Source organism: Lutra lutra, chromosome 6 (assembly GCF_902655055.1).
Source record: "Lutra lutra chromosome 6, mLutLut1.2, whole genome shotgun sequence".
NCBI classification, from domain to species: Eukaryota; Metazoa; Chordata; class Mammalia; order Carnivora; family Mustelidae; genus Lutra; species Lutra lutra.
The window spans coordinates 16,775,794-16,788,670 of record NC_062283.1 but is presented as its reverse complement, the minus strand read 5'-3'; the positions used below and the strand labels follow the sequence as shown (position 1 = coordinate 16,788,670).

At 41.5% G+C, this 12,877-nt stretch overlaps 1 protein-coding gene across 6 annotated transcripts in view; it reads right to left on the bottom strand.

Moving 5' to 3' along the window:
- Positions 1 to 12,877, bottom strand: part of MAK (male germ cell associated kinase) — a 64,877-nt gene that overhangs the window by 12,331 nt on the left and 39,669 nt on the right. For all 6 annotated transcript variants that reach the window (XM_047734736.1, XM_047734740.1, XM_047734735.1 and 3 more), the window contains 3 exons: positions 12,189 to 12,500; positions 7,317 to 7,489; positions 3,864 to 4,012 (listed from right to left, as the gene is read on the bottom strand). In XM_047734736.1, coding sequence (XP_047590692.1) covers positions 3,864 to 4,012; positions 7,317 to 7,489; positions 12,189 to 12,500 — 634 coding nt within the window. The remainder of the gene's footprint in view (positions 1 to 3,863; positions 4,013 to 7,316; positions 7,490 to 12,188; positions 12,501 to 12,877) is intronic.

Genomic DNA, 12,877 nt, shown 5'->3' with positions numbered 1-12,877 from the left:
CATGATCCTAAAAAAGTTGATGCTTAATAAAACCTTTTATGTTTGGATTTATAATTTAAAAAAAAAAAAAAAGGACCCCCAAAGATTTCTTCTTTTTTTTTTTTAATCCTGAAGATACTCAATTATAAAAATAACTTTGGATCACATATGTCAAGGATCACTTCTTATTACAGTTTCTATCCTCTGCAGTTGCTGGGTCATGATAGGTGCTCAATAAATGTTTGTCCAGGTAACTGAACTGAGCTCAGTTCTAGTTTCAAATCTCATCCAGCTCTAGAGGGGCATCCTCAAGACAAAAAAGGCCAACAGGGGAATAGTAAAGCTCAAATTGAGATTTCATGCACTTCTAATTTCAAGTCTGTTTATTAAGTTTCGATTATAGCCATGCTTATGAACCACAGTAATTTGCGAAACTCTTACATCTCTCTTTTAAGAAGGAAGTGATCTCACCAGTCTCAGATACCCAAAATATGTCCCAGAAATCCACTTTAGGGAGCAGAAATATGAAAACAAGGTACCTTGCATCCCTTTATCCTAACAAAAATTTACAGTTGCCTTTCCCACCACCAGAGGGCTTCCTTGTATAGATAAAAACACCAATTTGCTGAGTGATTTTTGTTTTTTTCCCCAAACGGAAGAGTATCCCCCATGAATTTGTGTTCTGGGAACTTTGCTACATTCCTACTTTTGCAGTCAGATCAGAACTCCCTCACAGTACCAACACCAACATTTACAAACCTCCAGGTATCTAGATAGAGATTACAAGGGAAGTGCCTTTGTTGCTTTCAAAAGTGCCCCCCATGTTTTATGGTCTTAATTCCAACTCTTCTCCCCTTCCTAAGGACTTCAGTCCCTCAGGCATCCCCCTCCCCTCCAGCATGATTAATGCCTCCCTCTGTAAGCCATCATTCCTGTCCACATGTAGATGAGCTCCAAAGACCCAGAATCCCCACCATTGATGTGCTCCCTGAGCCGGCTCCAGTATGGCTCTGTTTTCTAAGCTCCTCTTCGCAGCAGAACATCTCCAAAGAGTAGTATGCCTGTTCAGTCGCTACTTTCTCACTTCTCATCACTTTTCAACCCACTCATTTCAATCCCTCACCATTCCAGGCTGAAACTGCATGCCCAGGGTCAGGGACTTCTCCATTGTCAAATTTGATTGGGCATTTCTCTCCCTTCTTATAAGCGCTCAGCAGTAAACTTTTTCAGGTAAACGCTCCCTTCTTGGCCTTTGGAAACCACCTGTGCCTGGTCTCATCATCTGCCTGGCTCTTTCCTATTTCTCAGCTCCTTCTCCTCTACCGCTACCATGGTTCCCATTCCCAATCTCTCTACAGGTGATCCTAGTCAATCCATGGACTTAGTACTGTCTGGGAGTTGCTGCAGACTCCTACATCTGTTCTCCTTTGCCCAGGTCCCTCCTCCATATTCCTGGTTCCTCCCTCCTTCCATTGGAGTGGCCTCTCCACACCAACATGTTTCACAAGCATCTCAAAAACAACAGCCCACGCACAGGACTATCTACCTCTTCCCCACCCAGTTTTATTCCTCCTCACTCTGCCATCTCAGAACACGGCACCACCACCCAGCTCGGATTCAAGCTCCAAACTCCCTTTTCCCTTCTTTTCTACCAACTTTTCTACCAATCAGCAAGTCCACTTCCAAAACCTATCAAGAGGTCGTCGTCATCTTTCCCCTGGAGGACTGCGGTAGCTTCCAGCTGGTCTCTCTGCATGTAGCCTTGCCCTGTTGCAATCCATCCTTTACGCAGAGTCTAACACATGTGTCATGTGTCACTCACCTCCTGAGATTCCTTCAAAGGCCTCCATGGGACCTGCTGGCTCCACCCTCCCCCAATGCTCTCCCCTCAGCCCTTTAAGCTCCAGATAGGCAGCTTGTTGATCTACTCAAGCCAGCGTTGTTCCCTCCACCTAAAACCCTTCTCTCAGCTCTCCGCTTGATGTCTCCTCCTCCTCCTTCTGGCATCAAGTCAGAGGTGAAGGGATCGGGGAGTGCCCCCCACGGCCACGCTCCAGGTCATCTCTCTGCTTCCACAACACTCATCACCACCTGTGAATTTGCCTTTTCTCTCTGCACTAGAACATAAGCTTCCAGAGAGCACGGATCTTGTGTGTCTTGTTCAGTGCTATACAGATATCTCAGTGACTAGATCATTAAGTTCCTGGCACATACTAAATGCTGCATATATATTGCTGAGTGAATGAATAAAACAAAGGAATCGACAGCATCCATGAATGAATGTGTGTGCTCTCCATGGGTCTCACAATGTCTTGCCCTTCCATCCACACAGAGAGACCTGCTGCTCATCCACTAATGACCAGCTGGGTCACCCCCTCTTTAAATGCTAAAACAAAACAGACATTGAAGCCACAGATCTCCAAATACCCAGGGTTACAATTTTAGTTCCTTCCTGGATAACTTCATGCCAGTCTCTTCAATATCTCTTGGATAGGACAGTATCTTCCTTCTTACTACTCAGCAGAGAAGTGCAGTCTGAACGCTGGCCTTGTCCTCCCTACCTTTATTTCAACTTCTTTGACATGTTTGTCTAAACCTACACAGCCATCGTGCCTCTGTTTTCTCTCCTGTCCATTTCTAAAGCCCTTCTGTAATTTCATTCTTTTCCTTTCAATTATTGACAGTAGGAGTGGATCTCTACTGGATTCCTAAAACTGAAATTTATATGGTTGCCTAAAAGATAAATGGAAAAATGTAACACCGCAATCTCTTGCTAACAATCCAGTTTCACCCTTGTCTTGTCTTGTCTTCCTTATTCCTCCTTCCCAAATTCCTGGGAGATGAAACCATGGCTTGCTTCTGGAGACTTCCTCACATGAACTCAGTGGCCTTTTTACTATTCAGAAAGCTGTAAATAGCCATGCCCAGAGATGAAAACTTTATCTCTCCCTCTTTTTGGACTAAAGATATATCTATATAGATACACAGTCAATTAAAAATTGATTCTCTTTTAGACTTCATTAAATTTAAACTTTTCTTTTTAAAGTGGATTTTGAGGAGAAAAATGCTGTTTGCAGGCACAACATAAAGTCCCCACCATCTGTCTAGATCTTTCTCCCAAGCTCCAGGTTCATATATTCAGTCATCTTAGATCAACTCAGATGTTTGCTAGGCATCCCAGCCTCAACTCCAGTTTCTCCACTTCCATACCTCCTGTCCTCTCCTGATTTTCCTTTTCTCTGCTAAAGTCACCACCATCCCCCCAGTCATTGCCACGTCAAAAACCCAGTAGCCAACATTAATTCCTGCTGTTTTCTACCATCATCCATGCTGGTCTGTCAGCAAGTCTTATCTTTTCCGTTATTGAAATACACTGAGCTTTTACCCATTTTTCTGTCTCCACGTTCGCCACTCCGGAGCAAGCCATTACCGTCTCTATCCAGACACATGCACTGGGCTCCTAACCAGCCTCCTTGCCCCTCTTGAGTGTGTAGTATGCTCAACCCACCATGATCTTTCAAAACCATAATCCAGATCATTTAGGAAACAGTGTAAAATCCCACATTTTATGAAATGGTGTAACGGGGGTACAGAATTATTTTACCAAAATTTACCACTTAAAGGCATAGCTTTGGTGGGCGAGAGTGGTATTTTTTTGAAGCCTGTTCTCATCCTGATTTTTGACTAAGCATTTCTTGAGCAGACTTGACCGAGGCAGGAGACTGAGAAAAGTCCTTGGAGACAAGTCCTGGCAAGGCAGAGCCAGCCAAGAGCACTGTGATTATACTTATTATCTTACTGGTGCCCTTCCTACAAAGATTCCAAAACACTTGAGCCTGACCTGTCTTCTGGTTGGCGGCAAACATTTCATTTCCACTGCTTACCTGGAAGGTATCTTGATTGCCTCAAGTAGTACTGTTTAGCTGTTGAGGCCGTTGACAGTTCAGGATCAGATTTTAGGGGAAAAGCAGCAGGTAAGCTCTTGTTTTCCCCTGCGGAGTGGTAGGAGCCGGAGGGGATGGAGTCTGGAAGCCTTGAAAATCAACATAAGGCAGCATTACAATGTGAAAACATGTGAAGAGGACAGCTACTATGTTCTCACCCACACCCTGCTCATCTTTTCAAGGGCAAGGTCACCTCACTTAAATGGTTTCCATCAGAGTCCTTTTGCTGAGAGGGACATTAAATGACAACTTCTCCCCCAACAGATACTGGGCTGTCCACACAATCCTCCTTAATACTAAACATTATGCAACAGAAAGCTTTATAACTGAGCAGCACACTGCCTGTGTGTAATGTTTCTAGCTTTCCAGCCACTGCTACAGTTGTGGATTTATAACAGGGGAGGACGGCACGTTGAAAGGGAAGACAATCATAGCCCCCCTTACCTGTCTATGAAAGCAATGTCTGTCAGTAAGGTTGTCTGGGACTCCCTCGGACCGACACTGTCTTGGTTGGCCCTTTGATGTTCTGGCTGCCCCAACCTGCTCTGGGGTAGCCCTAGACACAAGGAGGACCCTTTCATTAAAAACAGCCTCACCCATTTCTGGGTCCTTTCCCTCTCCCTCAGCCCACCGTAGACCAACAACTGCTGAAATCCTACCCGTTTTCAAAACTGCTCTTACCAAAAAGACTTTGCTCCTCCTCAAAGTGATCTGCCCATGAGCAGAACTCTGGAGCTCCTTAGAGCTCCTTTATTAGCAGGACCTAATTCATGTTCTGTTCTTGTGTTATATATTTCCACTGTTATACATTTGATGGGATGAAGACAGACACATCCTATCCCTACCTTTGCTTAATACCATCTAGGTGTTTAGTAACTGTCTATCGCGCATGCATACAAGTGTAAGTATAAATATCTTGTTTTTGTTTTGTTTGCTAAAAAAAATGACAGCCTAATAAATGAAAGTTTCACACTTTAGTATTTGATCCGTTGTATTCTTTTTGAGTAAGCCTATGCAGAGAATAGCAGAGTGCATTCAATTCACCAAGTATTGTATAGAAGAGAGGCAGACATCTAGATAAATTTTGAATTAGGCCTCATCTGACTTTAGGCGACCTGTTTATCCAACCTGACTCTCAGTATTCTGTTCTACACTATTTTTACTGGAACATGAAGATTACAAATTAAAATTTAGGTAGGCACTTAATATGTGGGAGTATATTAATAATATACTGTGTATGTATATTGCATATAAACAACAGTACTATATATATTTCAAGAATAAATATATCTGTAAGGGGACGTGTGGAAGCACGGTGAATGGACATCCATTCAATACTTAAGTCAGTGCCTCTGGTGAGGAAAGGAATGGGAACGTTAGCAGAGGACAGGCAAAAAAACAGAGGCTTGTATGCATTTGTGGTGAGAGTCTGTCGTGAGCAGAGAAATAAGATTAATTCAGTTTTGTGAACCTGAAGTCAAAATGAAAAGGGAGGGGAAGGGAAAACTAGGTATTCTATAAATATAATATAATAATAATTATTCTTATATGTCTAAATTATGTAAAGCCATTTGAAGATACTAAAAAATAAAAATGGAAGAAATACACGTTAAGAATTCGTCATACAGTTTTTCTAAAGACTTTCAAGAGAAAAGGAATAAATGTTATAGAAGACATTTACCAATTGTTCCCTTGCCAGAATTAAGTATATGGACTACAAACTTGATTTTAACTATAGATTTTGATTCAAATCTCTTCACCTTTATTTATTTTTTTTTTAAAGATTTTATTTATTTATTCGACAGAGAGAGATCACAAGTAGACAGAGAGGCAGGCAGAGAGACGGAGGGAAGCAGGTTCTCTGCTGAGCAGAGAGCCCGATGTGGGACTCGATCCCAGGACCCTGAGATCATGACCCGAGCCGAAGGCAGCGGCTTAAACCACTGAGCCACCCAGGCGCCCTTCACCTTTATTTTTAACACATGATAAAATTCAGCTGTAATTGAGATTACATAGGTTTAAAAAAGTTTTCAAGTCATCTACATAGTACATCAATGCAGATGCAAATAATTATTTAAGAAAAAAGCAACTATGTAGCTCTCTATCTTGACATCTGTAAGTTTTAATCATAAATTAAATCATTTTCTTATTTCTTAATAGTATATAGAAAACAGTGAATAATTCATAAGATGAAATATGAAGATGAACTATAATTGGAGTATTTCATGGTGCGAGTTGATAAAGTTCTAAGCACCTTATTCCATAAAACACTGAATCTTCAAAAAATTATGTACAATGTGTATCTGTAGGTTCTGAAAAAAGTCACAGTTTCACAGAACATTCTAGTACATTTAAAAGAATAAGCATCATTAGGCTCTAGTGCTTTAGTGGTTCTGAATCCCCATGCTTTCCAACACTGGCTAACATACTCGATTTCTAATGTGGGGTTTTCTTTCCCCTAAGAGAAATACGTATAGGAACAACAAAGCCTTCTGAGCTGAAGATGGCAGTCTTCTGACCTATCCCTTTGTCTAGCATCTCAAAGGTTGTTATGCATTCATGCCACTCCAGTTTTGAAATGCTGAGAGGAGTAACCCTCTGGTATAAAGTGGGAGGGGGATTAAGCATGTTTGTTCTCAAGTTCGTGTACTTTACGGAAGAGTACCTATGGAACTTGAGCATCTGGAAACCTATTGACAAAGAATTATTCAAGCGTAAGTCCTCCTAACAGAACCTTCCATGTACTTCAGAGACATGTGTGTCCCAAAGTAAATGCCATATAGTTATTAGATAAAATTCCCTGCCTCCTGCCAATATTTTTCTCCCTCTTTTGTTCCAAAGAGAAAAAAAAAAGACAATATTTTTCCAAGCTTTTGTTCATAAAATTTAACCCACCCTCACCTCAAAGTTGAAAAGTGCGCTAATGATGACTTAACTTAGAAAAGGGACTGCTGGAGATACGAAACTTCCAGAAAAAGTTTAAGAAATGATCAAAAGAGTTTAGAATAGCAAACAAATTAGTGAATCTGAGCACCATCAGAGGAAACCGTTACTTTTATAGATTGTGCTTTGCTTTTCTTCAAATAGGCATACAGATTTCAAATGGGAATGATGGCGATCATAATTCAGTAGGGCACACTAACAACTTCACAAGAACTCTTCCCCTCCCCCTGCCCCGCCGGACACACACAACACTCAGCCATTAATACTGAGAATCATTACCGCGAGAAGTCAAGATTCTTACCTTCCCGGAGGTATACGTAGAAATCTGGGGTATGTGGAAGAAAACAATGGTAAGCTACTTACTGTCTTTTAACATCTTCAGTTATACGTAATGAGTAATATAAGTTGATGCATGATAAAAATATATTTTCCTGGAATGTGAAATCTTACCGAAATGGAGAATCTTTTTTCCTCTTTTCTTTAAATATGTTCATGCTTGGCTTCTTGGAATGGGAGGCTCCGAGATCGCAGTCCTCAAATTCTTCCCAGCTATCTCCAGACTTGAACACAGTCTGACCCCAACGCCTCCTAGCACTTTTATGACCCAGTGTGCCATTTGGCTTCTGTGGTGGAAAATCAGACATCATCATCTGTAGCATTTGCTGAGTTCCTTTTATGCGTAAGCTATTCTAGTTGATACCAAAAGTACCTATTCTCAAGGAGGATTCCATAAAGTTAAGAAGATACATATATACAGGTTGAAAAGTATTAACAAAAACAGGTAGCACATGCTAAAAATATGATAGGAGTTCAGAGAGAGGAGAGATCTCTGGATTTGGGCTGGGGTGAGACTTGAATATTTAGGATCAGAATTGATTCTTCACTGATGTATAATTTGGAAAAGTGTCATGTGTGACTGTGTCTCTTTGGGCAAGTGACTTCTCAAAGCCTTGGTGGTTTCTTCCTCCTTAAATGGAGATATGCAGTATTTCTCTAATTAGTGTTTCTGAATTTAATATAAAATATCTTGAAAGTCCTTAGGATATGGCCTAACATATAACAAGAGTTATACTAAGGTTAGGTGGTATGGTTGTTATTACTATTGTTGTTCCAGAGTTTGGAAGAGGAAATATACAGAGTATGACTTTCTAATAGAAAAGTGCCAGGGGCACCTGAGTGGCCCAGTCAGTGAACATTCAGCTCTTAATCTTAGCTCAGGTCTTGATCTCAGGGTTGTGAGTTTGAGCCCCATGTTGGGCTCCATATTGGGCCATGGAGCCTACTTTAAAAAAAAAAAAAAAAAAGAAAAGAAAAGAAAGAAAAAAGAGAAAAGTGCCAGAGTTTGTTCCAGGAAGAAAGTGTAGACCTAGCTTATCAAAGCAGATGGTTGGTGCTGGAAGTTGTGGAGGATGGGGTTGCAAAGACAGACTGATGACAGCATTTGAAGGCCTTCAGTATGTCTAATGAGTTGCAGCTCTCCCATGGGCAGTAAAGAACACTGGATGTCTTTGAGCTAAAAAGTGGTGAGATAAAGGCAGCATTCTAGAAGGCCAAGCTCTTCAAATAGGAAGTCTTTACGGTTATACTGGCATGGTCATGAAAGAATACATCTGCTCTTAACAAGGAATAGAAGGACTGAACTTTGCATCTCCCTGAACAGAGGTCAGAGGAGAGTGTGGCACACACTGCCAGGTTACCCATTCAGTAGCCATTCTTCCCATCTTGCTTTCAATATACCTACTTAAAATACATGAAATCCCAGCCTCCTTCGCAGCTCTATGTAGCCATGTGACACAATCTAGCCAATGAGTTGTCAGTTTAATTGTACAGGAGGGACTTCCAGGAGAGCTATTTTTGGACTCCTTTGGCATGCCAGTGGCTTTCACTCTTCCCTCTTCTAAAATGTAGAAGCTAGCCCAAAGGAGCGGCAGCCATCTTGTGGCCAGAGGAATGAAAGCAGCCTGCTAAGTATGGCAGAACAGGAAGACGGAAGCAGTCTGGTAGTTCCTTCTATAATCTGCACCAGCCCTGGTTTGGCCCACCATCTGACTTCTTGTTATGCGAGAAAAAACCCATTATTGTTTGAGCCTCAGTGGTCCGTTTTCCATCATAAGTCACAGAAGAATGTAATCCTAATGGATGCAGACAGGAAGGGCAGGGATGACTAAAAGTTTCAGCCTGCTCGTTTCAGGATGGTGGCTCTATTGACAAAAATAAGGAATGAGGAAGAAAACCTGCCCTGGACCACACAGTGGTTTTATTCAAATTTATCTGGTGCAGTTGGGGGGTACATAAATGGAAAAATCCAAAAGGCAGTTGAAAATCAAGGAATTTGGAAGCATATAAAGCTAAGTTTCGGGCAAGAAGATGTTTAAAGAATGGATATGCTATTGCTTGGAGCCCATGGTGCCTTAGTGATGGCTGATGACAGAAATGGTGTTTGCTGACTTCTATTATACTATTGTTTTCTTTGCCAGGGAAAATTAACTCTAGACTAAGGAGAATGAAACAATCTAAGATCCCAGATAAGCAAAGGTTATAGTTAGCGGAGCGTGAGCCTCTTCTTTCTGTTGAGTTGTTCTTTGGGGCGCTGATGCTCTAGGCTGCTGAGCCATGTCAGTAATATCAAGATGTCTGAGAAGACTGGAAAGGGGCAAATATAAATAATGTTTATAAAGTAGAAGGTGGGTTTTTGCAAATTACACTTTAATATGTTTGGTATAGGATAAGGGCAAAGACTCTAAACTCAGTTATTAAAGGTAAAGTTTTTGAGCACTGAGGGAAAAATGTGGGTAGATCGTATAGGCCACCATTTTTTCTACAAAGCAAACAATGAATATATGTGGTCTCTGTGGCCTTCAACAGAGTAGCTGAATGAGTCTTTGATGCTGTCCGTGAAATGAAGTGACAAAAGGACAACAAAGGTGGGTCAGTACTGTTACAGACTCAATGTTTATTTTCCCCCAAAATTTATATGTTGAAATTTGTACACCCCCCCAAAATTTATACCCCAAATCTAATGTGATGGTATTTGGACAAGTGGCCTTTGGGAGGTAACTAGAGATTAGATGAGGTCCTGAGGATGAGACCCTCATGATGGGATTAGGGCCCTCTTGAAAGAGATCGCAGAGAGCTTGCTTTCTCTCTCTGCCTTCCCTCTCTGCCACGTAAGGACAAGGCGAGAAGGCATTTTATACAAACCAGGAAGAAGGCCCTCACTGGGAATCAAATTGGCTAACACTCTGATCTTGGACTTCCCAGCATCTAGAAAATAAATTTCCAGCTTAAAGCCTCCCAGTATTTTGTTATAGCAGCCCAAGCACACAAAGTACATTATTCAGTAGTCTGACCAAGAGTACTCTCAGTGGGTCAGTGTCACTGTACAAGAAGGTTCTAGTGGCCTGTCCAAGGGCTCACTGCCATTCTGTTCATCTTGAAGATATAGGAGGAAGAAAAGCAAATGAACAACTAAACCAGTGCATAGTTAGTGACATGCGAGGCAGAATGGTTGAACTGACAAGACAAAATAATTTAGAAATTGGAAGTGTAAAAGTAAGGTCTTGCAATCTTTTGAATCCTAGAGATCACACTTTGTAATTTGCAAAAGTTCCACACACAAGAAAGAAGTAAAGAATATGTGATTTAGCAAACGCACTTGTAGAAAACAGACTTGGGAATTTTAGTTGACAGAATGTTCAATCCCTTCTCTGGAACCTATTAGCTATCTAAAAATTGAGCACTAGGTTACTGGGGTCGATAACTTAGTGAATGCATACAAGGCCTTAGCATAGTACATGGCACTTAGCAGATATTCAATAAATATTCATTTCTTTTCTTTTCCTCTCAGTATAAGTCAACATTTTATGTGCCTCCCAAGAGAAAAAACCAAAGAAATAAAAATGTAATCTTTGGTGACATGAGTGCACATATGGTTCTGGAATGTTGGAGGTGATTCACCCATGATTTATACTCCCTGTGGTTTGCCCCTACTGTGGCAGCCTCTTTCTAAATGGGAAGCAGGATGGAGAGGGGACTCAAAGTCTCCTTCCTACACAGGAACCAAGGATTACTCAATCATTGGTGAATGATGTCATATGTGGAGTGTGAGGGAACTGGGGATGTTTCTTCTAAAGAAGAGGACAGGTAATATAAGGGCTATTTTTAGAGACCTGAATGGCTGCCTTTTGGGAAGAGTGATAAACTTTTATTAAAAGCTACAGAAGGGACATTGGGTGGCTCAGTCAGTTAAGCGTCTGCCTTTGGCTCAGGTCATGATCTCAGGGTCCTGGGATCGAGCCCCACATCAGGCTCCCTGGAGAGTGGGGTGTCTACTTCTCCCTCTGGTTCTCCCTCATGCTTGCATGTGCTCTCTCTCTCAAATAAATCTTAAAAAACAAAAAAAAAAAAAGAAAGCTACAGAAAACCAGATGTTAGCTCAGTCTAAGAAAGAACTTCTGAATAGTCAGAAATGTCCCAAAGAGGGGGTGCCTGGGTGATGCAGTTGGTTAAGCATCCAGCTCTTGGTGTCGGCTCAGGTAGTGATCTCAAGGTTGTGAGACTGAGCCCTGTGTTGGGCTCCACACTCAGTGCGGAGTCTGCTTGAGAATCTCTCTCCCTCTGCCCCTACAGCTCATGTGCTCTCTCTCTCTCTAAAATAACTCAATCATATTAAAAAATAAAGAAAAGAAATGCCCCTAGATGATGCAGACTCCTAGATGGAGTATGGACAATTAACTCATCTGTTCAACGGGTAAACTGAGAGGCCAACCACATGCCAGGCACCATTCTGGGTTCAGGGCCTGTATTGATAAACAGACGAACATTCCTGAGCTCTTGGAGCCTACATTCTATAGGAAGAGCCAGATAATAAACAGGACACACAAGAACGAGGCAATTAATAGTACAGTAGAATAGGATTAGGACTACAGGGAGCAGGGCCTGCTTATATAAGGATAAGGAATTAGACAGTATTCGTTGAGATCTCTCAGTCCTTAAAGTGCACACGATGCAAATGCATTTGGGAGTATTTATCTTGAGGATACAACTCATGTGGCCCCTGACGGAGCTCCCCGAACCGAACAAAAGAAGTAGGAAGAGAAAGTCTTAGACAATGCCTGATACTTAAAAAACTCATTCTGTTCATGTTCATTAGTATTTAAAAACAGTATAAAATTACTGTTCAAATCCTTAAGATTTAGGATCATCTCTCTTGAGTCCCAGATTCTATTAAATTCTTTGAGTTCTTTTGCATCTGAGTAACTGTTAAAGAAAGTCTGTAGCCTAGAAACTATTGCATTCAAAGTGTCGTTATGGGCTACTTACGGTCGGCATGGTTTGGACAATACTTGGAAACAGTGTTTGCGGCTGTTTCTGCTGTCCTGGCTGCTTTGGCGCTGGCTGGACACTCGTGTTCTGGGGCGGCTGGATGGACTCCAGTGGCTGGTGGCTGTTCTTCGGTTGGGGCTGTCTGACCGTCTGCTCATTTATGTCTGGCAGGGGCTTCAATTCTAGATCCCCTAAAGATGGCTTTGATTCTAGTGGTTGCACCTGCTTATTTAAAGATTGTTTCGATTCCAGATGATGTGAGGAAGGGCCTAGTACTTGACCAACTTGAAAATACGAGTGTTTCAATGCCTACAAAAGCATGGAAATAAGAAATGGAAAACAGTTGCACCTAAATTTACCGCACATAAACGACTGACTGACAGCAGGCTTGGCATACAGCACTAGCCTAGATCAGCTTCAAAGACTTAGAAAGCATCCAGTTTTCCCTTTCTGCTACCTTCAAAAAGGTAACCAGGAAATAATGATTTAGGACACAAATTTCACTGAAAAAATAAGGTACAACATAGTAGGAAGAATGTAAAACTCATGGGTAATGTCCAGGCAAAGCAACTATTGTATTTGTATGAAAATAAAATCCAGCTTATAAACACGGGCTAAATTTGATGTGATTAATTCAAACTAAAATGCTAGATACTGAGCATGGGTTTAGAGTCCCCCCAAAGCCA